The sequence below is a fragment of the Mastigoproctus giganteus genome, chromosome 5, assembly GCF_048544385.1.
Source record: "Mastigoproctus giganteus isolate SK-2022 chromosome 5, ASM4854438v1, whole genome shotgun sequence".
Taxonomy (NCBI): Eukaryota; Metazoa; Arthropoda; class Arachnida; order Uropygi; family Thelyphonidae; genus Mastigoproctus; species Mastigoproctus giganteus.
The window spans coordinates 171,948,920-171,976,121 of NC_143579.1; the positions used below are offsets into that span (position 1 = coordinate 171,948,920).

The 27,202-nt window shown below is 36.1% G+C and overlaps 1 protein-coding gene across 1 annotated transcript in view; it reads right to left on the bottom strand.

Annotated features, from left to right (window-relative positions):
* Nucleotides 1–27,202, bottom strand: part of LOC150085845 (14-3-3 protein epsilon) — a 103,619-nt gene that overhangs the window by 69,693 nt on the left and 6,724 nt on the right. Inside the window, exon 2 of the mRNA XM_090374267.1 lies at nucleotides 3,850–4,049. Within this exon, the coding sequence (XP_090230393.1) occupies nucleotides 3,850–4,049 (200 nt within the window). The remainder of the gene's footprint in view (nucleotides 1–3,849; nucleotides 4,050–27,202) is intronic.

Consider the following 27,202-nt stretch of genomic DNA (forward strand, 5'->3'; position numbering starts at 1 on the left):
TGAATTTAATTGATCTAAATTGATTTAATTTAATTGATGAATTTAATCATGAAAAATGTGTCGATTTTGGGTTGTACTTGGGCCCTCTTCCTGGTAAACTAAAAGGGGTTTTAATTTTAAATCCCCTGCAACATTACCACCCAACCGATCCTTTGCCGCTTTGAAACCTGGCGTGTTTTTTTACTTCTTTCAATATGAAACTTTGTTTAAGCATTCGTTTCCAAAAAAGTCCTGTTTCATCTATGTTAAAAACTTGAAGTATAACACATAATACCCCTCCAATAATTTTAATAAGTTCTTTTTTGAAAGTTTCGGCTCCTTGGTCTGCACTTGTAGCTTCTCCCTGGATTTTAAATCTATTCAACCAGCCCTTACTAGTTTTAAATGGTTCGGCATTTTTTTTTAGGTGAGCTTTCTTCAGATTGTCATATAGGCTAATCTCTCTCTCTCTCTCTCTCTCTCTCTCTCTCTCTCTCTCTCTCTCTCTCTTATAACATTTAACTTAACTGAATTCTGCATTGGATATTATCTTCAATAAAATTAGTTAAAATCTCTCCATTTCAATCCTAATAGCCGGCCTAGTTGCTTGCAGTAGAACAGCTGTCTTTCCCGCTGCTAAAATTAATTCTTTATTTTTATAATTGTTCTTGCAGTTAAACTTGCCAGTCTTAAATTATGGCACACATCCACTTGTCGTTGACCGGAATCGATTTGCTTCAAAACGTCTAATTTAATTTTCAAATTCAGTCTTTTTCTTACATTTATAGACTTTGTACTGCGTCCAAACACTGTTGCATTTTCATTCTTACCTGCCATTAGTAACTCTTTGAAAATGTAACTACGTTGGTTGCATTCATTACGATACAATGTTCTAGTAAACTTTCCGTTATGCACAATGTCTAATACTGTACTAAGTGATGACTAGACTTTGGATAAATGCATATAACGCAAATATTACAAGCAATATACTTGATAATTTTTTTTAAAATGATTTTAAAATGATGGAACTAGTCACTGTACTGCAATTAAATCAGCATGCGAAAATTTCTCAAGTCTGCATGGGAAACATTTTAATGCTGTTTTGCTATTCGTCTTCAAGCTATCTACTCCATCAAATGAAACGATTTCATTAAATATGCCAAAAATGCAATCTGTAAAAGAGCGTTATAGTGATTTGTGACAGCATTATAGTCAGATATGGGTTATAATATAAGAACAGCATTATAGCGAATCAGCGTAAAGCGAACCGCATTATAACGAGGGCCTGCTGTACAAGTGAAATGATTTACTTTATTTCTAGCCTAAGCAAGCTTAGTGTATTTTGTTGGAAAACCATGGTTTAGGTGAAGGATGACAATTTGGGGTGGGATGAGGAATAAAGGATTTTGTGCCTACATGAATAATTTCAGTGACAAGACCTGAACAGACCAGGTATCATGAAATTTATAACATAAGTTCAACCAAAGTATACAGGAACAGAAATTGCACAGATCATCCCTTGCTCGTTGTTGTAATGCTAAACGACATGAAGCTAAGAACAATTGTTGTGGGAGGAGTTCCAGTGTGATCTGATGTACCCAGAATACAAATAAGATTAACTGTTCTCTGAATGTCTGCATGTGAAAACTGTGTGATACTCTGACAGGAAAAAGAAAGAGTATATCAGGTCTTCTGTAAAAGCATTAGCATTTGTACCCTTAGATAAATGCAAATTCAAATTTTAACATAATGCAATTATGAACATTAGGATCACTAAGAAAAATTAGGCTGGATAAAACAGTTTCAAAAGGGAGACTAATAGAGGCAGCTAATGAACTTAACAGATTGCCATTAAGGGATTTCAAACATGAAAAGGAATATCAAAGCAGACATGCATTTAAAAAAAAAATCTGTTGATATTCAAGCATCACTACCTAAAGTTAGAAGAGGTTATAACTAATTTTGGCGGTAATACAAATCAATTCCACATTTGGCAGTTAAGAGTTTCAACCATGGTCAATTCAAACGTGTGCTGTTGCCCTCCTGCATTAACCACTCTCAAGCCAAGTACTACCATTAAAGCAAAATGAATCATTTGGACAAATGAAACAAAAAGGTTGTTGAAGAACACAAAAGTTAATAATTTGTCAAAAAAAAAAAAAGGGTGAAGCTTGGAAGAATGTGGATGTAATCTCAGTGATATGGATATCACTGAGATTATATAGATCAGTGAAACAAATTAGAAAGTTTTGGGAAGATTTAATTCTTTTTCTAGATAATATTTTAATTAGTTTTTACTATTGATCATTGCACTGTTGTAAAAGAATTAAGAGTTGGCAGAGGAATGCTGTATAATGTGATTAAGCTTTTAAATACACACAGCACTTATACCCAATTCCTTAGCACAGCATGGCCTCAGCTGTCCCATTCATAAATACACACTATTCTAACTTCCTCCATCCATATATGGCAAAGTAGATTGTAAGATTATCCACAAGATTATCCAGATGCCACTTAGAGCTGGGTTTGCCAAAATTTTTCAAGCCTGGACCAGTGTTCACAGATTTTTTTTTTTTTTTTGCAGCTCACCTATAGCTATTAATGTATTTTCAATAATTATACTCATAGGTTCAGGAAATGACACTACCATTAGGACATTTAACGTACCAATAATAATGGAATTAGGTATTCATTAACATCAGTAAATATAAATAAAAAATGGGTAATTTGTTTTTGTTTATTATCAAAGGTTTACATAAAATTGACATTTTTTAATGTTTTGGGCCAAATAAATATCTATTTAATGAGTATTTTTAATATAACTAGGTATTTGGTATTTTATTACATTTTCATTTCTTCAGGAAATTCTTATAGTTTTATGTAGGTATTTTAAATAAGTTGTTCACATTCCAGTACCGGGCCACACTTTGGGAAACCCTGGCTTAGAGAGTGACCTACATATTAGAGTCTGGTAGAATATCTAGTGGCTGACCTGACCTGAGAAAACTGATTCAAAGCTGTACCCTTAAAATGCATAAATATTGGTTCTTGACATAACCTACAAAAGATAACAGATGGGATAAGAAGAGGTTGGAGCTTTCCTCTGGTGGGCCAACATAATATGGCCACTTCGAGCTTAATTCAAGTTATGTTAAGCAGTGTGTTGTTAACTACACTGGGTATAAGAGTCATCTGAAACCTAGATTCAGAGACTGAGAAGTAACCAGCTAACTCCTTGATGATTTGTATGGCACCAAAATACAGCATGGAAAAATGGCAACTAAAGTTTAACACTATTACTAAGTAAAAGGCCTTGAACCCGGAAAGGAGCAACCCAAAAGTAGCTTAGAGACTGGGAAGGAAAGACAGCACAAGAAATACTTAAGACTTACAATGTAGACATGAAGTATTCAGCAAGTTGAACTAAATTATTTAGTTCAGCTAACTAAATAAAACTGCAAGTTGCTATACTGTACTGCCTCTACAGTACAGCAATAGCACTTGTATTGAGAATGGAATTCAAGAACAAATCTAAAATACTGACAACTGTATTTTATTTAGGTGACTGAACATACCTTTGTATAGAAAATCCCTATTCCCCACTTCTGGATAATATATCATTTAATTTGCAAATATATGGAGTCACCTTTTGAAATTTATTTCCACGCAATGCCCTTCACAGATTTGTTTTTGAATTCTTTAACCTATGTACACACCTTAATTCTAAGTCTCGACATATCAAAATTTTAATTTCTGGATATAAATTCAAAATTTTAATGAAAGCATAATCTATTGTTCATAGACTATGAATAATTCTGATCCATACAGTAATGTTGCATTCGTGTACTGAACATAAAGAACATCCTTTACCTGTAACCGATATTGTCTAATCATTGCCAGCTTGTTCTCTGCACCTTTATTTTCCTCTTTCTGCTCAATACTGCTGATAATCCGCCATGATGCTCTTCTGGCTCCAATTACATTTTTGTATGCAACTGACAAAAGATTTCTTTCCTCCACAGTCAATTCAACATCCAAAGAAGCAACTTTTTTCATTGCTTCAACCATTTCTAAAATAATAAAAATATGAAACAGAATCCAGATTTAATATTCCAAAAAATAGTTTTAAAATCTACTACATAACTTTTACTTAAATGCTAGCAGTAGTCAAAGCTACATCCCCTTTTCATGGTATTAAACACTATAAAAATCTAAAACTGCAAGAAAAACTTGCAAAATCCTTCTCATGACTGTAAATGATAATCTTCAAGGGTTACTTCCACTTAATGATCAAAAAAATTAAGCACAATTCAGACAATGATAATCATTTATTTCAAAATCATTACTTCACAAAAAACTTATTTTTTCATTACATGTAAGTCGGGTTACCTCCATGTATACAAACCATGGTTTGACAAACATGCAAAAGTAGCCAGTATTATACAAAATTATATAGAAACTGAGTATTATGTAGATACTAAGTTAGGGATGTGGTGTTTTTGATCTGCAAACAAATTCTTCATATTCATAAATTATGAAAGCAGAAACTGGGAAGTTTCTGCTTTCATAATTTCAAAGTTATAAACAAACATGAAATTTTTAGGCTCAAACCAGAAGTTAAAGCATATGATAAGAATAAAATATGATCAGTTAAGCTAAGCAAATAAATTTATTCAAATCATCCCATCAACATCAAGAAAGGTATTATCAATAACTAGATGCAGATGCTTCACAACTGTGAGAACATGGAAGGAGAAAGAAATATCAAACCATGATATATGTGAATAAATTAACTGTAAAATAAAACAAACACATGAAAGAAAAAATCATGGTGTCATACATAAAACAGAATGGAAACAATACATGCAGTGCAGTGTAAGCTAATTAACAAAACAGTCAATTTAAGGATTCCACTCTATAATTAGAGGACATGTAACATGCAAAAATATATGATCATTGTAAAATGTTTATGGCACAAAATGGATACACTTTAGAAACAAAAACACTGTAAACACATGGAAAAACTTAATAACAAAGGAGTTGGAATTAGCAGAATATGCACTAGAACACAAACCATTCAATATGAAGAATTTTAAAATTACAGGGGAGAAAAGAGAAATTAAAGCAATAAATAACAGAAATATAGGCAGATATACAGAAGACATGCTGAGTGGCCAATTTTTATTATGTACACTCATCTTTTCACACAAGAATTCCTTCAGTAAAAGCATAATGTTTCATACCATGAAACATTATGCATTTACTAAAGTATGGCAGGCAGATATATGGTTGATTTTTAATGGTGCATTGGCAGGTTAGACCATAATGCACCAAGTTGACTGAATATGCTAAAAATGATAGACAACCTAAAACAGTTACTGCGTCAATATATGAAAAGGTTATTAATTATCTATAAAAACAAGTAAAGAATAATGGTGTATATGGTAAATTAAGTGTTTAACACACACAAGGCTAACTGAGAAGGCTAAAAGCATTAAAGCAAACAGCATGCATGAATAAAACTGGAACATTTCATAGAGATGTTTTATGATTAAAACTGTTGCAGTAATCACATGATTCCTGTGCAGACTAGACTGCACAATGTTCAATTACAGGATTAATGTTGCCACTGGGAGACTAGTTTCAGTTGCATTACTGGCTGGTAGCCTATATAGCTGTGGTTTTCAACCAGGGTGTCATGTAATTTGGGTCTAAGTTACTTAAAAAATATTTTTTAATTTATATATTTATTTAATTATAAAAAGGTGTACAGTATCTTTTTAATTTTGTGCTGATTTAAAATTGATGTTTACTTAGTACCTCTATATAAAGAATATAATTATATACTGTATATATATAATTTGTATTATGAAATGTAATTTATATATATATATATATATATATATATATATATATATATATATCTCTGATATTTCAAAATAAAACATAAGCCAGTAATATGGCAAAAAATGTAGAGCTAAAAATTAACATAAAAATAACGCAAAATAAAATAAACAGGGAGGGATAATCCCCTATATAATTTAGCACTTTAAATCCAATTAATAAAATCAATATAAAATTTAAAATAATGCCAATTATGATATGATTTAGCGGTAGCCCCCTCGAAGGTACCAGTTCCGAAAAACGTGAAATATCACCAAAAAGGGGTTGAAAGAACTACTAAAAGAAAAACAAAATATCAAAATAATAGACTGACCATTATGCCCCATATCGACAGACGACCACAAGGCCAATGATGGTCATGGAATCGCTGCATTTCAATCGTTATGCAAATCGTCGCAAAGGTGAAAAGATCGAAGAATCAAACTTTCCTTTATATAAGCTGGCCAAGCTTACATTGTCAGTGGTGTGCTCTGATCTAGAGTGCTGTCTGTTCAATAAATTATTTCTCGCTGCAAAAGGACCACTGCCATGCAAGTCCTCGGCATTGGTGGATCGATCAGAGGAGGAATGGGTGGTTTGATTCTTCGATCTTTTTGCCTTTGCAACGATTTGTATAGCAATTGAAATGCAGCGATTCCATTACCATTATTGGCCTCGTGGTCCTCTGTCAATATATATATATTTTTTTTTATGTGAATCCCAAACACGAGAGGTATTAGAACCTATAGTACTTAGTACCGTGCTTGGGTTTGAGGTTAAGAAGACGAAAGAAGATATTTGTTGACATTGGACTTAACTTCTGTAGATTGTAATTTTCAGGAAATATGTATGAAGGAAGATTGTTCCAGAAAATGGCAGTTGAATGAATAAATGAGGAAGATGAAAAGTTGGTTCTGTGGGTTTGAAGTTGGACAGTAAATGGATGTTGGCTAGTGGCAGCACGTGTTCGGACTGTTTTGAAAGAGAGAGCAGGAATTATAGAAGCCAATTCAGAAGAACAGTGCCCATGGAAGTATCTGTAGAAGAGGCATGCAGCAGAAACAGTGCATCTATGAGAAAGCAAGTGGAGAGACTCTGTTGGAGATGAATCATTAATTAACCTAACTGCCCTCTTCTGAATGGAATCAAGAAGGCTGAAAGAGGTTTTGGGGGCACAACCCAGATGTGGGAACAATATTCCATGGCAGGACGGATTTGCGATTTATACAGAGTGAGCAGCTCTTTGGAAGAAAAGTAAGGCTGAGAGCAAAAGAGAAAACCAAGTTTTTTAGATGCAGAGGAAGCAATATTTGTAATGTGCTTGTGCCAAGAGAGATTAGAAGTCAGGGTAATCCCCAAAAGAGATATCATTTTGCCTAGAAATCCGAGTGTCACTAAAGATAAGCATAGGAGCAGAAGAATCCTTTTTGCAAGATATAAGACAAGACTGAGTTTTAGAAGGGTTGAAATCAACTAAGTTGTCTTTGCCCCACTGGAGAATTACCTGAAGATCGGCATTTAAGGAATTGGTAGCAGATTTTCGAGAAGTTGATGCTGATTGAGCAGGAAAGGTTTCTCAAAATGGAAAGTTGAATGCAATGTGCTATCATCGGCAAAACTATGGATAGGATTTCCAGTCAATGGAAGAAGGTCATTGATATACAAGAGGAAAAGAGTGGGGGAAAGAACCGAACCTTGGGGAACACTGGCATTAGTGGAGAAGTTAGAAGACAGAGAGCCATCTACCATCACCCTCAGCGAGCAATCAGAGAGAAAACTGGATAACCAATTACTAAAAACAGTTGCCAAACCATAAGATGGAAGCTTGTTTAGAAGACCTTTATGCCAAACATGATCAAGAGCCTTTGAGATGTCAAGAGCAACTACTTGTGTTTCACCAAACCTTTCCACTGAATTAGTCCATAAATGGGTAACATAAGCCAGAACATCTCCAGTGGATCGACACTGACGGAATCCATATTGGTGATCGTTGATCAGACGGAAGGTTTCTAGGTAGTTTAAGAGTTGGCGGTTAATTGATTTCTCCATTACTTTAGAAAGAGTAGAAGTAATTGCAATGGGATAATAATTGGATGGGAGGGATTTTTCACCCTTTTTAGGAACTGGCTGGATATGAGCAAATTTCCAAGGCAGAAGGAAAAACACCTTTGGAATAAGAAAGTGAAAAAAGGCGGCGAAGAATAGGAGTAAGTTCAGGAGCACAGGTTTTGAGAACAAGTGGAGAAATACCATCAGGACCTGGAGCTTTCTTAGCATCAAGATTCATCAAAATCCTTCTGATATCCTTTTGACGGAAGACCACAGGAGGCATTGAATGGAGCGTGTTGGGAATGGTGTGAGGTGTTTTACCAAGATCATTAATACATGGGCTGGAAGAAAAATGGGATGCTAGCAGGTCAGCTTTATCCTTGGCTGAAGTGGCAACAGAACCATCTGGTTTGGACAGATGTGGGAGCAGAGATGGGCAAAAGTTGCGGCCAATAGCTTTGGCAAGAGACCAGAATGTTTGGCTACCATTAGGGCAAGAAGCAAGTTTTCTACTCTTAGCCTGTTCAAACTAGTTTGGACTGATTAATAACTGCTTTACAATTGTTGCGAGCTTTGGTGTAGGCAGAAAATGAAACTGAAGAATTGGAAACAAGCCAATTACTATATGCAACATTCTCTTGAACAGCCTTAGCACATTTATTAGAAAACCACATTTTAGATAAAGGACGAAATTTTAAAATGGATTGTGGAATAAAGGATTCCATTCCTACAAGAATAATTTCACTGACAGGATCTGAGCAAACTTTGACATCAGAAGTTTTGAAACAGTAATCTGACCAAGCAGGTCATCCCATTTTGCATTCTTGTAATGCCAAACATGTGGTTGGGAATAGCCATGAGATAAAGGTTCCACTGGAGAAGAGACAATCACCAAGTTGTGATCTGAAGTGCCTAAAGGACCTCTCACTTCGACCGTGTACTTAGAAGGGTTGTTTGTGAGAAAAAGATCAAGTGTATTGGCTGTATGATTAGGATTGTCCAGTATTCGTGTAGGTAAATGAACAATCTGTGCTAGGTCATTAGTAATTGCAAAAGCCTCAGCATCTCAACCTGCTGGGTCGGTGTGACTAGAAAACGGAAGCCAGCTGCAGTTGTGAACATTAAAATCACCAAGGAAAATTACTTCACTGTTAGGAAAGTTGGACTGGAGAAAGTCAAGTTGCAAAGAGAGGAAGTCAAAGAGCTCCAAGTGATTAGTGGAGTTGGGAGAACGGTAGAGACAACAGATGAATTTGACACAATGCGGTAGAGAGATTTTAAGCCAGAGAAGATCAAAGAGAGGAGATTCCAAATTGCCAAGTCTCTGACAGGGAATATCAGAATGGACATATGCAGGTGTCCTATCGATGATCTATCAAACTTTTGCAAGTAGAGATAGGGACGTGATAATCCCATTATATAAGGCTTATGTTAGACCACACTTGGAATACTGTGTTCAAGTATGAAGACCTCACCTAAAGAAAGACATCGAGCTTCTTGAAAGGGTGCAAAGAAGGGTAATTCGCCTGGTGAGATCGGCAAAAGGGCGTCCTTATGAAGAAAGACTTCGAATATGTGGGTTGCAGATTTTTTTTTTTTGATTTGGTAGTTGTTGGCGCATCGGCTTCTGTGGCCATATTGCACCTCCCAAAGTTTTTGCAGTACTTTGATCCAAGCCCGAGGCGGGAATCGAACCCGCGACCTTTTGGGTTGCCGGACAGGTACTTTTACCCACTCGGCTAGCCCGGTCGGCTTATGTGGGTTGCAGAGTTTGGAAACTAGACACCTTAGAGGAGATTTGATTGAGGTGTTTAAGGCTCTGAGAGGCATCAGTAAAATGAATGAGGACAAAATTTTCAAGATTATAAATGATGCTAGAACTAGGGGACATAAATTCAAGTTAAGGGGGGAAATGTTTAGATTGGACTGCAGGAAGTTTTATTTTAGCCAGCGAGTTATAAATTACTGGAATAAGTTGCCTTCATGGGTGGTAGAGGCCAACAGTTTGGGGAAATTCAAAGGTCATCTGGATAGTACTTTCGGGTAAGGGAAGCGCATAGGATGATAGGTTTAATTTCCTTTTTATTTTTTTTTTTATTTATTAATTATTATTATTTAGTTATTTATTTTATTTATTTTTTGTTTTTATCATTGTTTTGTTCGATTTTTTTTTTTTTTTTTATGGCTGGTGCAGCATAAGCCATAGGCTTTCTTGCACCATGCGGCCGTTACTAATACAAGTACCACCTTTGAGGCGAAAGGAATCATACAGCGAATAATTTGGGCATCTGAGATGAGCAGTAGATGAATCAACCGATAACTGAGATTCTGTCAGAAAAAGTACATGGGGTTTGGCAGACTGCAAATGGAAATCGTTGAGATTAGAATTGAGACCACGTATATTTGTGAAATGAATTAGGAAGTCCTTTGGGGCATAATGGTCAGTCTATTTTGATAATTTGTTTTTCTTTTAGTAGTTCTTTCAACTCCTTTTTGGTGATATTTCACGTTTTTCGGAACTAGTACCTTCGAGGGGGGTACCGCTAAATCATTATAATTGGCATTATTTTAAATTTTATATTGGTTTTATTAATTAGATTTAAAGTGCTAAATTATATAGGGGATTATCGGCTACTGTTTATTTCTTATTACCTTTACTTCCCCATCCCTGTTTGGTTTGTTTTATTTTACGTTATTTTTATGTTAATTTTTCACTCTATATTTTTTGCCATACTACTGGCTTATGTTTTATTTTGAAATATCAGATATATCCGGGCTTCATGTGCAGGATGTGCATTTTGCTGCCTCTAATGATAGCTTAATATTTATTTATTTTATGTTAAACTTTTAAGCCATTTTTATATATATACAGAGAGAGAGAATCGGATCTAACAGGCAGAAAATTGAGTAGGGGTGCCACAAAATAAAATACTTAGGTGTGCCGTTATTAAAAAAAAGGATGAAAACCACTGTTGTATAGAGACTAACAAGCAACTAACAAGTTCACAGTCAACTAATTTGGCTGCAGTGTCTGCCTGATCCTAATGTGGCTGGGGATCCATCAGAAACTAATATCAAAATCAGATTCTAGAAGATAATATAGCCGCTATTGGACTACAGACAGGACTGTACTCATTATTGATAATGGTCAGCAAATGAAGTTAGAGAATTGGTACATATAATGCATTTTCAATGGTGGCATGTCTATATATATATATATATATATATATATATATATATATATATATATATATATGATAGATGGCTAGCTCAACTGTATGCAATTTTGCAGTGAACATGCTGCATTCGAGGGTGGGAGGAATCTGCTTGGATATCATAGTCTCTAGAAAAACAGCTGTAGATTCCACAGACAACTGACTTCAAAACATCTGTGTAGACTGGCAAGAAATCAATGTTCAGCTCAGTGTGTTGATTAGAATTTATATTTAAATCTATCGACAGAAAATAAGATTCTGGTCTTCCCCAGTTTTTTAAGAGGAAGCTGCAGAGTGAAACAAGAGCATGTCAGGGTGGAGGGGATTGCCTTGGTGATGGGGCAATTTTGTCTACTATGATATCTAAATACCGAATAATACCAAACAGATGGCTGACAGTCTGACGAGTATTGTATAGATTTCCCCAGCATGGCTGAAAAATGGGTGTCCACGTGGGGTGAAGCAACACCACCTATATAATAAAGCTTGTTCACTACGTCATTGGTGGGCTGATGACATCCCACTTAAATGGGTCAAGGGGCTAATAGTCACACGATCTGATCCCAATATGGCTTATGCCTTTGTTGATGTGGTATTATCAGTTTTATTGGTGTTCTTAGTACCATTCCCATAAAACAGTGATATTTCATATTATTAAAGCATTTTAAATTTTTAATAATGTCTGGAATGTGTTATATTCCTGGATGCTATGAAAATTATACAAATGGTCTGGAAATATGTGACTTTGGCTTTCCATTGAAGAACTAGCAAATGGTTGAAAGCTATACTAAGGAAAGATAGTGCTATTTGAACATTCAAAGGTAAGTTTGCTAAAAATAAGTTTGTGGCATTAATACTAGTTATTCTATTAAAAATGACATTTTAGACAATGAAAATTAGAACATTACACATATGGATAATGATCCAATTAGCTATTACAATGAAATGAAAGATATTTTTTTGTTAGTAAATTATCAGAATTTCACCTTTTGTATATTTTTTTTATAATTTTAATATATTTTATTATAAACTATAAAGGAAAACCTAATACATTTGATCAGAATTGTGATTATATAATTATACAAATAAATGTCCCATATTTAATATTAAATAAAATCAATTACGAAAATTACATTAAAATTATAAATACTTATTAAAAGATTATCATGCATTCAATTCTCATCCCCAACATAACACATCAGGAAAAGCCGTAAGTCAACAGTCATTAACACCCCTAAAAAACCCAAAACCAATACCGCATGTTAACATGACAACTGAAAATAATTGTCAGATTTATCCTTAAAAAACATAGGTTAAAATATCTAAAATCATAAAATTGTCTAAACTTCTTAATAAGGGACCAAACTTATTCGGATACACTCCGTGCTCACAAGGCTCAAGGGGTAGAATTTTTCGCAGCCTGGTCTGTGTTTGTTAACAGGAGAGAGTGCTTTTACAGGGGATGGGATACACAAACAGAAAGGGTGCAAGAATATTTGCTGATACAATCGAGGCAGAGTTAGGTGGGTCGGAAAACTGCTAGCTTGGGGGGGGGGGGGGGAATACACAGAATAATAGATTAACAGTAGCCGTTGGCAGAGGTGAAAGTGATTCTTGTACTGCTTCTATTGAAATGCAATTAAGCAGCAGCCTGGAAAGCAAGGCAATGAGGATTTCCAGAACTGCTGGGAGTCACAGTGGAACAAGTAAATACATGGGCTGTGTTAGGGTAACTAAGAGTAGAAACAAGTGCATGTATACTTGCATGTACACCAATGCTAGGAGTGTAGTTAATAAATTTCATAAGCTTGAAGTGCTGGTCAAGACATCAAGGGCAGATATTGTTGGGATATCACAGAGACATGGTGTCACACAGACATAAGCAGTGCAGAATTGGAATTTGGGGAGTACAACGTGTACAGAAAGGATAGGCAGGAGAGGAAGGGTTATGCTGTTAGTTAAGAAACAAAATCTAAGGAAGTGCATCCAATTGATGTTGGGGGACAATGCAATGTTGAGTCTGTTTGGTGTGACATAAGCACTACGAAAGGAAAAAATGAGTAGGTGTGTGTTATAGGCATAATGAATCTGATGAGTAATTGTGCAGAGAAATACGAGTGGGCCAGTAAATCTGAGTGTCGTATAATGGAGGATTTTAATTTCCCTGAGATTGACTTCAATTTGTGAGTTGGTCACTCACGCACTACCAAGGCTTTTGTGGATTTATTGGTTGATTGTTTTCTACAAGCAGCATGCTCGGGAGACAACTAGAGGGAGTAATACTCTTGATCTGATTATGAGTAGTGATTCTTGATGCATTAAGAATCTGCAGAAAAAGGAACCATTAGGTTACAGTAATAACAATGTGATGTGGGATTTACTTAAAGATGTAACTACCATCAGGAGTAAAGGGAAGGGTTTTTGCTTTTGTAAAGGTGACTATGGTGGTCTCAGAGAGTTTTTAAATTCTATACTGTTGGACCAACTGATGATGCTACCAAAAGCAAATTCTAAATGGGAAGCATTCAAGGAAGTAATCTTGGAAGCTACTAGGCTTTTCATACCAACTAAGAAATGCTGTTTGAGGTATAAATGGATGGCAGATGACCTAATGAGACTTGTGGCAGAAAAGAAAAATGCACAGGATGCATAAAAATTATCAGATGACACAGAAGACTATGGTAGATATAAGCTAGTCTGTAATCAAGTCACAAAGTTGTTAGGCAAGCAAAGACAAATCTTTGGCAAAAGATGCAAAGAAAAACAGCAAAGACTTATTATGTAAACTCTAGAAGGAAGGGGATGAATCACATAGGTCCACTGGCCATCAATGGTTCAATAATTGATGAACCTGCTGAGCTGACAAATAATCAGTATTTTGCATCTACATGAGGAATGATTTTGTAAAAACTAAGAGCAAAGTGGAGGAAAAATTGTTGAAATTGGACATAAGACACCTGGGGTAGATGGGATCTATCCAGTTATATTAAAGGAGGCAGCGAAGGAAGTATACAAACCCTTTGCCAAAATTATGACAGCTTTCTTGGACTAAGGGGAGATCCCATGGACTGGAGATGTGCAAACATGTCCCAAATTCACAAAGGGAGAGCAAAGGGTGACAAGAGTAATTCCATACTCATTAGTATAACTTCTGTTCCAGGGAAAATAATGGAGTCACTGGTTAAAGAAGGATTGCAGGACCATCTAGACAAGATTACAGTTATAGTTTAGACAGAACATGGGTTTGTTAAGGTGAAATCCCATCTGACCAGTTTGATTGGATAGTATGATGTGGTCACAAAGGAACTGAATGCAAAAATTAATTCTGATATCATATACTTGGATTTTCAGAAAGCTTTTCGAACGAACGGAGGGGTGAAATGGGAGTAGTGGTTTTTTTTTTTTTTTTTTTGGCTGATGCTGAATAAGCTTGCTTTCTTGCATCATATGCCTCTACTAATGCTAATGCTTTTGATACTGTTGCAAATGGAAGACTACTATACAAATTGGGGCAGTATGGCATTAATGGCAAGTTACTACAATGGATAAAATGATGGTTGAGTGGGAGAAGACAGTGGTAATCAATGGACACTACTCTTCATGGACTAATGTTATTAGTGGAGTACCCCAGAGTTAGTGTTGGGACAATGTTGTTTTCTGTATTTATCAACAATATTGATGAAGGTATATCAGGGTTAATGTCTAAGTTTGCAGATGATACGAAGGTTGACAGAGTTGTTAATGACAGTAATGACAGTACACTACTGCAACAGGATCTAGAAAAGTTGAGCAGATGGGCTGAGAGGTGGCAACTGAAGTTTAACTTTGACAAATGTAAATACTGCATATGGGCAGCAGTAATCCTAGAGTAATGTACCAACTGGGTGGTACTAGGCCCAGGGTAGTGGAGAATGAAAAGGAGGTAATCATGCAGTCAGATATAAAGTTTTCTGAGTAGTGCAGAAAGGCTGCAAGAGTAGCTCGGTGTCTTGTGAATGACATACAGGAATTTTGCTAGCAGGGATAATGAGGTGATTGTCCCCTTTCCCTTGTATAAGGCAATGGTCAGGCCACACCTTGAGTGCAGCATACAGGTCTGGAGGCCTCATTTTAGGAAGGATGTAGAGCTGCAGAGAAGTACAGAGAAGGGCAATAAGATTGGCAAGTCAAACAAAGGGTTGCTGTTACCTAAACTTAAGTTCTGCTAATTGCAGCGTCTACAGACTAGGCACCTGCAAGGTAATCTAATTGAGATGTATGATGAACTAACGAGAGGACATAAATTCAAGTTCAGTAAAGACAACTGTAGAATAGATGTACAGAAATTTGCCTTTAGCCAGCAGGTGGTTGATAGTTGGAACAAACTTCCATCTGTTGTAGTGGGGGGTCAACAACTTAATTTAAAGTTCAAGGCAGAACTAGACAAACATTTGGAGTGAATGGGAGGGTGTAATGGGAAGGTTTTTTTTTTTTTTTTTTTGGCTGATGTTATATAAGCTTGCTTTCTTGCATATATGCCTTTACTAATGCTAATGAAGCCTAATATACCTTCATCAATATCATTGATAAATATACAAAACAACAATGGACCCAACACTGTACCCTGGTGAACTCCACTAATAACATTAGTCCATGAAGAGCAATATACACTGATTACCACTCTCTGTCCTAAGTATATAATTGAAATGAGCCAATTTTAATAATCTTTCCATCACAGTACAATGTAAGTTAAATGTAATTATCTGAACCAACCACCTATCTAACAGTTCTGTGGTTGGTTCAGATAATCACACCGAACAACAACAAAAAAAAAAAAAAAAAATTTTGGATCATATCTTGTTGAAACTAAGTTAACTTTATAGAATTTGGTGTATTTAGCACACCAAAAGTAATTACAAAAATAATCTGAAATATTGTTAAATTGGCTCTTTTTTTCAAAAAAAAAAAAAGTTTTTTATATTTTTACAAGGTATCTACCCCAAGGGCTCACATCTGGTAAGTATGGGCTTGGCAAATCCAGGGACCCGAGCTGGATATCATCATTCTTCTTTCTTGATCGCTCTCTCTCATGGTAACACAATTTTTTTTTTTTTTTTTTTGGCTGATGCAGCATAAGCCTCAGGCTTCCTTGCACCTTATGGCTAATTATAATAATAAATCTTATTTATATGGCAGTAAGATGTAGTTATGAACATACGTGTATCAAACATGGGATCTTTTCAACTTTCGCTCGTATTCAGCTTCGGGAACATCCCTTTTCGCTATCCAACAATAATCGACTAATATGGTGGAACTCCATTTGCTTTTTTATATATATATATATATATATATATATATATATATATATATATATTTGTTTCATCGCTGCTGTGTCTTGATGGAAATGCTCAACATGTTTATTACTGACAGCACCACAATTTGGTGGGAAGAAATCCAGGTCAGTGCATGAAATGAATCTTCAGTGACATATTGCACTCCAGTTTTTTTGTAAGAAGTCTGTTGTTTGTTTGTTATTTGGTTTTTAGGAGCATTAGCAACTAAGGCCATATTGCTCCGGGGATATGCATTGGTCATTCCCTGACCTTCCCGCATCCTCCATATTTGGTGGTCATGGGCTTGAACCCCGGTCTAATCAAGAAGCATGTGCTACGCACTGCTGCTCCTGCCCACCTGGCTATGGAGGCACCTTGAAAGAAGTAATGAGATCTTCCACAAGTTGCCTGTAGTTGCCAGCTTTAACATTTCCTGGAAAACCAGTTGAAACATTTCAAAAGGCTTTCCACACTGCTTTCTTGCTATCACATATATCAACTGTTTATCTTTGAAAGTTGCCTTATTTGTGGACCAATGAAAATTGCCTGCCTTAATCTTCTCTGTACTAAGTCTTGGGGATTTCTTTTGCAAGTATGTGAATGCAGGCCCATTCACTTCCAAAGCCTCCACAAAATTTTTCATCAGCCCCAGTTTGATGTGGTGGAAGCAAAACTTGATTTGGATTTAGCAGAGGTTCAAATGCTACATTTTTCATTCCAAGTATTAATGATTTTCATTGAGACCAACTGCTCTTCTCATAGTGCATATCCTTGGCATGAATATCCCACTCACAGAGAAAGCAACAATATAACCCTTTTCTGGCCCTAATAAAATAAAACTGCCTTTAAATCACCACATATTTGAGAGCATATTTTCATTGTGTAATAACACAGCCTTAAGGCTAACCTTAGAAGCATCTATAGCCACCATTCTTCAAGAACGTGCCTCATGGTGTCACTTTCAAGAATGATCTATAAGTTCCCACTGTTAGAGCTTCAAGGCCAAAAGCTTTGCCTTATTCTTCAGCAGTTTGAGATCCCTGATGAAGTCATTAAACTCACTTTTTGTAATCTCATGTGGTTCAGAAGGATAAAGGTTTGGACAAAATAGTGGATCCCTTGATGTAGATAGCTGCTATACTTATTGTATATCAAGATGATGTTCATCAGTCTTTATCAGGTATACAGAAAAACCATCAGGTGGTTCAGGAATAGGTAGTACTTCACCATGAGGCACAGGATGAATTGCAGACGGTATGTTTGGGTACATCACTGTCCGCTTTTTCTTCGTCATCCCATTTTATAATATCAGGCACCATACAGAAGTAACAGTCTGTGACGTGAATTGTTGGCTCCCTCCATATCATGGGCACTGCGAAAGGCATAAAACAACCCATACATTGAGTTTTGATGAACAGGTAGTGCAGCATATGTGTGGAGCCCAGTTCCTGTCCTGGTCACCTACTTTACACCCAAAGTACAATAAGTATGCTTTTTTTTTATGGCTCAAGTTAAGAGACACTTTCTTGAAGCTAACCTGACTTCCCTACATACTTAACAGAAGCCATTTCACAATTATGGGACATATTAAACTTACACAATGCAAATACTGTGCAAAAAGTAGGAATCTCACAGAGAACAACCGTTAATTGAAATCCCCCAGTACATAGCCGTATTCTAAGATTACTGCAACAGAGTTGAAGACTCATTTGAGGAGACAACTTATCACGTGATGCAGAGCGAGGCAACAATTGCCAATCACATAAGAACATTGTGGTGCTGAAACTGCAGTGTTGCCATGCATTTTGCAGAGAGTCAGTCAACAATGTAAAGTAACTCCCTAATTCGAGACCCCAACTGTAATTCGAAAACAAGAGCCAATCAACAAATTTTAATGTGATTTTAGTGTTCGATTTTAGTCAAGATTGGGGAATTTCATTTTCGTAACATTTTATGTGTTGGCCAGTGTAATCTGTGCTGTATCAAATTTGGGGATTTTCCAAAACATACATTACAATGCTACTTAATTCATTTAACCATTTAAATGCATGAAGTTTCAATTCCAAATAAAAGTGGGACACTTACCAGAATACTTTCACTCCTTTGCTGTTCAAACAACTTTAAAAGTGCCTCATTGATAGTGTGTGTGTGTGTGTGTGTGTGTGTGTGTGTGTGTGTGTGTGTGTGTGTGTGTGTGTGTTTCATTCTACTACAATTCTTTTCATAACTCCCTTCTTTGTTTAAAATTCAAATTGTGTACTGTTGAGTTTAATGACTCAAGTTCATGAGTAACAACACAGTTCTCGTTTTCTATTTCTCTAACTTTCATTTCATCTTTTATCCTCAACACCATTTTTGCTTGCAATCCACTGTAAAATTACTGTACTCTATGGTAAAAAACCAGTATCAATCTTTGCACAAGATGCAAACTAACCAGAATTCAAAATTAAAAAAAAAAAAAAAAAAAACCATTCAAAAGTAAAAACCACCTTTTCCAGCAGAGGACAACTACACACATGCAAGTGACACTCAATACTTGAGAGGTTACTTCGAGTTCTTGAAAAATTGAGATCAATTTCTTATAGAAAATATTTCCAACTTAAGGGATTTTTTTATAGAGAGAATTAATTCAACTAAAAGTACATATTTTTTTTAATGAAAATCCCAAACAAAACATATTAGAACCTATATAACTTAATATAGTGCATCGGTTTATGGTTGGGAAGATAAGATATGATAACAGACGAACGTCTATAGATTGTAATTTTCAGGAAACACATGCAAAGGAAGGTTGCTCCAGAAAGCTGAAGGAATAAATAGCAGGAAAATTTGGTTCTATGCATTTGACTTTAGACAGTAAATGGATGCTGACTGACATGTTTGGATTGGTTTGGAAGAAAGGGAAAATTACAGAAGCAGCAGTGCTGAGACCCCATGTACCACTAGAAGGTGAAATAAAACTTGCAACCCTAAATGTTGAATATTGATAAATGTTAACCAATCAGACAGTAATGTCAAAAAACAATGTTGGCACCCTCCTGAACTTCTTGCCAGTAGGCAACACCTACACCTGCCTACTCACTTGTGACAGCCCTGTTCAGAACAGTATCCATGGAAGTATCAATAGAAAAGGCATGCAGGAAAAACAATGTCTGAGAAAAATACTTTGTAAGATACAGGACAAAAATTCACCTGACAGCCTCTTTTGAATGGAGTCTAACAGCCTGAGAGAGGTTTAGAGACAATACCCCAGACATGGGAACAATATTCCATTGAAGGGCAGATTTGAGATTTGTATAGAGAGTAGTTTACAAGAAAAGTAATGCTGGGTGTGAAAGAGAAAACCTAGTTTTTTTTAGATACAGAGGAAGCAATATTTGTGATATGCTTATACATAAGAGATTAGATTAGAAGTAAGGGTAATCTCTAATAATGATATGATTGTGTCTATAAATCAGTCATCAAATATAAGCACAGAAGCAGTAGAATCCTTTTTGTGAGATATAAGACAGAACTGAGTTTTTGAAGGATTGAAAACTGTTACCTGTTCCCCATTGGAGGATTACCTGAAGATCGGCATTTAAGGAATTAGTGGTGGATATTCAAAAGTTGAAGCTTTTTGTGCATGGTAAGGTCTCTTAAACTGGAAGGTGGAATGCAATATGCCATCATCAGCAAAACTATGATAGGATTTTAGGTCAGTAGAAGAAGGCCATTGATATATAAGAGAAAAAGAGTGGCTGAAAGAACTAAAACACTGGGGAACACCAGCATTAATGGAAAGTTAGACAAGAGAGCCACCTACCACCACCACCATTATCATCAAGGGGTCAGAAAAAAAACTGGATACCCAACTGCTATATATATATATATATATATATATACATACATATATATACTATCATTGAATTATATTAAATAAAGTTAAATTATAATAAAATGAATAAATAATTAAGCATTCATTAGAGGCAGCGACATGCAATTCCTCCATATGAAGCTGAAATACATCCATTATTTTAAATTAAATAAAACATAAGCCAGTAGTATGGCAAAAACTGTAGAGCGAAAATTAACATAAAAATAACCCAAATAAACAATCGAACGAAAAAAAAGAATAGATATAAATAGTAGCCCAGAAACCCTAATATAATTTCGATCTTTAAATCCAATTAACAAAAACTATACAAATTTTAGGATAATGCCAATTAGTTATTAATTTAGCGGTACCCCCCCCCGAGAGGTACCAGTTCCGAAAGACGTGAAATATCACCCAAAGAGGGTTAAAGGAACTACCAAACGATAACAAAATCAAAATAAACTAAAATAAAATAGACTGACCATCATGCCCCATATCGACAGAGGACCACGAGGCCAATAATGGTCATGGAATCGCTGCATTTCAATCGTCATACAAAACATCACAAAGGCGGAAATATCGAAGAACCAAACCACCCTTCCATTCTCCGATAGATCAACCAATGCAGAGGATTTGCATGGCGGTGGTCCTTATGCAGCGAAAATAATATATATACAGCGAATATATATATATATATATATATATATATATATGTATATATGTAATGTATGTAATAAAAATATATGTATATTTTTATTTGTATAAAAAACTGACCATCCATAAGATAGAAACTTGTTTAGAAGACCTTTATGCCAAACACAAAAGCCTTGGAAATGTCAAGAGCAACTGAATGGAATCCATATTGGCATTCCTGATCAGAATGAAGGTTGAGACAGTCAAGCCAGTTCCTAAAAAGGTATTTTGCCACCCTTTTTAGGAACTGGCTGGATATGAGCAAATTTCCAAGTAGGAGGAAAAACACCATTAGAAAAACAGTGCAAAAAATGCAACAAAGAACAAGAGCACAGGTTTTGAGAACAAGTAGAGAAATACCATCAGGAACTATCTTGGCATCAAAAGTGTTTAAAATTCTTCTGACATTCTTTTAACAGAAGATACAAGAGGCATCAAGTGAAGTGTACTGGGAATGGTAGGCGATGGTTTGCCTAGATCGTCAATATATGAATTAGAAAATTAGGATGCTAGTAAGTTGGCTTTATCTTTAATAACTGGGACGACAATAGAACCACAAGTTTTTAACCGATAGTGGGAAAGATGGACAAAAATTGCAGCGAATAGCTTTGGTAAAAGGCCAGAATGCTCGACTACTATTGTACTTGGGTAAGAAACATGTTTTCTACTATTTGCCTGTTCAATATCTATTTTGGATTGATTATTGCAAGCTTTAGTGTAAGCAGAAAATGAACCTGGAGACTTAGATATCGGGCAATCGATATACAACGTTCAGAGAGATTTTAAGCCAAAAAAGATAAAAATAAGGAGATTCCAAATTTCTCTGAGAAATATGGAGGAGAAATTGTTAAGTTAAACATAAGAAAGATACCTGGGGTGGATGGGATCTATCCGGTTATATTAAAGGAGGTGGCTTAGTTCCTTTGCCATAATTATGGCGTAGTTCCTTAGCCATAATTATGAAAGCATCCTTGGACTCAGGGGAAGTTCCCATGGACTGGAAATGTGCAAATGTATCCCCATTTCACAAAGGAGGATCGAAGGGTGACACGAGTAATTACAGACCAGTTAGTTTAACTTCTGTTCCAAGTAAAATAATGGAGTCATTGGTTAAAGATGCATTGCAGTATCATCTAGACAAGACTGCAGCAATAATTCAGACACAGCATGGGTTTGTTAAGGGAAAGTCTTGTATGACAAATTTGATTAGATACTATGTGGTTACAAAGGAACTGGATGCAAAAAATAATTTTGATATCATATACTTGGATTTCAAGAAAGATTTTGACACTGTTGCACATGGAAGACTACTGTACAGATTGAAGCAGAATGGTATTAACGTAAGTTGCTACAATGGATAAAAGGGTGGTCGAGTGGAAGAAGATACCATATTTCCCCATGTATATGATGCACCTTAATTTTGGTGCCCGAAATTTGAAAAAAAATGACAAAGTCATTGAACAAGTTTTATTCATCATAAAATTCATACAACTCATCACCGTCAAAACTCCCATCCATTAGCTTATCATCTGTGTCTGATGACAAAACACTGTCTTCATATATTGCCTAGTCCTCAGGTCCATCTATGGCATTTGAAATGCCATATTTCTTAAATGACTTGACAACAATCTCAATCTTGATATTATGCCAGGATCTTTTCACCCAGGTACAAACTTCTCCTATAGTTGGTTTCTTTACTCTTCCTACTGGTGTCAAGTTGTCCCCAGAAGACTTCATCCATTGGTTCCATTCGTCTCTCATGGCAGCTTTGAAGGGTTTGTTAATGCCGACATCAAGTGGTTGGAGCTGGGATGTCAAGCCTCCAGGTATGACGGCAAGTTTTGTTTTTTGCTCTGCAGCAATCTTCTTTATATTTTTTTTGTTATGTGTGCCCTGAAATCATCAAGCACCAATAGGGCACATTTGTGTAAGAGCCCACCTGGTCTCCTGCTCCAAACTTTCTCAAACAAGATCTTCATCCCATCCTGATCCATCCAATCCTTGTCATGAACATGGACAATCACTCTTCGAAGAATGTCTTCTTTTGGCATTGTTTTGCGTTTGAAAATCAGCATAGGAGGCAGCTTGGTTCCATCGGCACAACAAGCTAGAACAACTGTATAATGGCTCTTTTCATGTGCACTTGTCTTCACAGTTAGTTTTCACTCCCTTCTTATCAACAGTTCTGTTACTTGGGATATCAAATTGAAGGGGGACTTTGTCCATATTTGCAATCTGTCCCAACTCAAACTGATGTGTCTTCCGACAAAATGATGAAATTCAAGGACCTTCTGCTCATAGCTTTCAGGCATCTTTGGTGCGTGTACACATGCTTAGTCCATTCCATTTCATGAACCTGAAGCACCAATTGTGTCCTCCTTTGAAATCAGTAACTTCTTTTTCATCAGCAATTCTTCTTGCCTCATGCTGAACCATCTTTGTGGACACAGGAATTCCAACTGCCCTTTGCTCCTCAATCCATATCTTCAATTCCCTCTCTAAATCAGGCCATTTTGCTGACTTGCCTCTAATGGCCTTCTTCTGCCGTGGCGTTTTCAGTAGGGTTTCTTCTTCCCGTAGCCAGTCTCGGATTGTTTTCTCAGTTGGAGAAGGACCAAACTTACGTTCAGCAGCACGATTTCCATTCACTTTTGCAAACTGGATCACTTTTAACTTGAATTTAGCACTGTACGAAAATCTTTTCTGAGCCATTTCTGGGCAAAACGTAACATAATATACTGGTAACAAGTTCAAAACAATGAGCGCAAAGACAACAAGCGCGAAAAGGCAGGAAATGCAAGTAAAAAAAAAAATCTACAACACTGTATAAGATGCACCCAGTTTTTAGACCCACAATTTTTCGAAAAAAGGTGCGTTTTATACACGGGGAAATACGGTAGGTGGTAATCAATGGACGCTGCTCTTCATGGACTAATGTTATTAGTGGAGTCCCACAGGGTTCCATGTTGGGCCTTGTGTTTTGTATATTTATCAATGATATTGATGAAGGTATATCAGGCTTAGTGTTGAAGTTTGCAGATGATACAAAGGTTGGCAGGGTTGTTAATGACAGTAATGGCAGTGCAACAGGATCAAGGAAATTTGAGTAGATGGGCAGTGAAGTGGCAACTGAAGTTTAACATTGACAAATGCAAATTACTGCATATGGGTAGAAGTAACCCCAGAGGAATGTACCAACTGTGTGGTACTACACTTAAGGTGGTAGAAAAGGAAAAAGTCCTGCGAGTAGCTGTGCAGTCAGATATGAAATTTTTTAAGCAGTACAAACAGGTTGCCAGAGCAGGTCATGGGGTATTGTCAATGATATATAGGCATTTTGCTAGTAGGGAAAAGGAGGTGATTATCCCATTGTATAAGGCAATGGTCAGGCCCTGCCTTGAGTACTGCATACAGGTCTAGAGGCCTCATTTTAGGAAGGATGTTGAGTTGCTTAAGCGTGTACACAGAAGGCAACAAGATTGGCAAGGGGAATGAAGGGATCCTCTTACCAAGAGAGGCTTGTGAAGTTCTGCAAATTGCAGCAGCTGGAGACTAGGCACCTGCAAGGTGATCTGATTGAGGTGTATAAGGCCTTGAATGGGCTGATATTTCATTAACAAGCCAGCCAACCACTGAATTCTAATGGGATTCTTCCACTTGCTCATATTACGAACCTAGGGGATTAAATTCAAATTGAGGAAAGACAGTTGTAGATTAGATGTGTGGAAATTTGCCTTTAGCCAACAGGTGGTTAATTGCAGAAACAAATTTCTGTCTGTCGTTGTGGAAGTTGATAGCTTAAATAAATTCGAGGAACTGACCAAACTTTGAGGGAATGGTTTTGTGAATTTTTTTTTTTTTTTTTTTTGGCTGATGCTACATAAGCTCATATGCTTGCTTTCTTGCATCGCATGCCTCTATTACTATATCAGAGCAGACATATGCACAAACACCACCTTTAAAGCAAAAATAATTATAGTAAGATGATCAGTGGTTGATTTGGACATTACAGATTGAAAATTAAGTTTGTAAGTTCCGTAATAAGAAAATGTGGGGAAGACATGTATGAAGTAATGAAATTTTTAGATATGCCATCCACCACACAGCAAGAATATATATCCAGCTGCTTGACATAATGTGACCTCAACAATGCCCTTCCCATACACACTACTTGGACTCCCTACAATCACTACCTGGCAGAGTAGAGGCAATGAGATTATATAGTAGCTGATCCAGATGCCTCGTAGAGAGTTACTAATATTCTGTCCAGTGGACTATCTAGCAGCCAACCCTGTAAACACTATTTTAGAGCTGTATTCTCAAAATGTAAAGACTGGATCATGCCATGATGGCCATCAATCTCAAAAGAAATAATTGCAATGCCTGATGGAAGAGATGGTGTTTGCAGGAACTTTGCTGAGGAGACTAAACATGGGTTTCACCACTTTAATTCTCTAATAAGCAAAATGATGGTGCTACACCAGTTAATGAGAGTCATCTACTACCTAGTATTGTCTGATAACAGAGGGGTGGAAATTTTCTAAGTGATGTGGACACCTCCAGTATAGCAGGTGTAATATTTTGGGGTATACAGTTGTTCTACAGATTTTACTGCAATATATCACTATGCAAGATACAAAAGATGACTAATACAGGAGGAGAAGTCGACAAAACAAATACATATTGCTGAAAATTTTAATGTTATAGCAAAGGTGTGAAATTTTTAAAATGTTATAACAAATATAGAATGGAACAACAAATGTTCTTGTTTATACTCTGCCACAATCACTGGGTCAGAGTTCACAATAAATCATGAATACAACCATTAATCATATTTAGCAGTTATAGGCTTGAACCAAAGTTCATCACAGAGTGTGAGCTACTGCACTCTCACTCCAACCACTCAGCTATGCCAGGCCTATATGAAGATTTTTCTTAACCAACTGTGACATAGCCAAGTCGTTTCTGAGACTGCTTTAGCAGAGTTCAACTAGTTTATTTTCAAAGAAAAATTAAATTGTTTTCTAGGTATTTCTGTCCTTATTGTTCAAAATCTGTTGTGTTTTGGTTTTTAGGAGCATTAGCAACTAAGGCCATATTGCTCCGGGGATATGCGGCGGTCATTCCCTGACCTTTCCGCATCCTCCGTATTTGGTGGTCACTGGCTCGAACCCCAGTCTAATCAAGAAGCATGTGCTACACACTGCTGCTCTTGCCCACCTGGCTACGGAGGTGCCATTCAAAAGCAATCTTGTTTTTTAAGAACTTATACAAGTGCCAAAAATGTTTGAAAGAACAGCTTATGCAAGTTCCAAAATTACTTTAAATAGAAAAATTCCTATTTGTAATGTGCAATTAGGCTATCAAAATTCCTCTTTCTGCTCCTCTATTGTAATTGGCCTTATATACAAAGATTGGCCTGATATATATACAAAGATTGATTATTACCAAATTGTTCAAACATTTCTTCCTAAAAGTTGTTGGACGAACTGATTAAATAAGGAGACGCATATAGTCCAAACTGACACATCATTATTGATAAAGGCCACATATCAAGGTAGAGAATATTAGTTAGCATACACAAATTTTTGGCATTCATAACAGAATCAAAACTGCTACCTTATATTTGTTGAGAACAGAGATAGGCCACTTTGCTCCCCATAATTAAAAGTTATAACTATAGGATCAAGTATTGACTAGTGAAAGACCTATTATAAAATATTTGTAAGACCAAAGTTTCAGAGTAAAACAAGTTTATGTTCCTATTATAGGTGCTCATAGTAATTAAGTTGATAATTAACTGGAAAAGAGTAAAGGACAGGGACAAATGAATGAATGGAACCTCAAGATATAGTTACCTGGATGAAGTAAAAGGGATTTAAAAAAAAAAAGTCAGATTTGGCATTTAAAAACTTAATTCCTCATGAAACTACATAAATCTTAACACTTTTCTTTTAGTATTTCAATTTTGTTTCATAATCACTGTGTTCCTTTCCCCCCAATACATTCAAGAAATAGCCCTTGTTCTAATTTTTTAATCTCTGAATTTCATGAACTTAATCTTAATCAGGGTTATATGTTCCTAAAATGCCTTTAATTTATAAATAAAAGGCAAATTGCAAGATGTGCTAAACAATATGCAAATTGTATAATTGGGCAGGTATTATTTCTTTAAAACATACAAGTTAGCGCAATATTAAAGCAAACAGTCTATG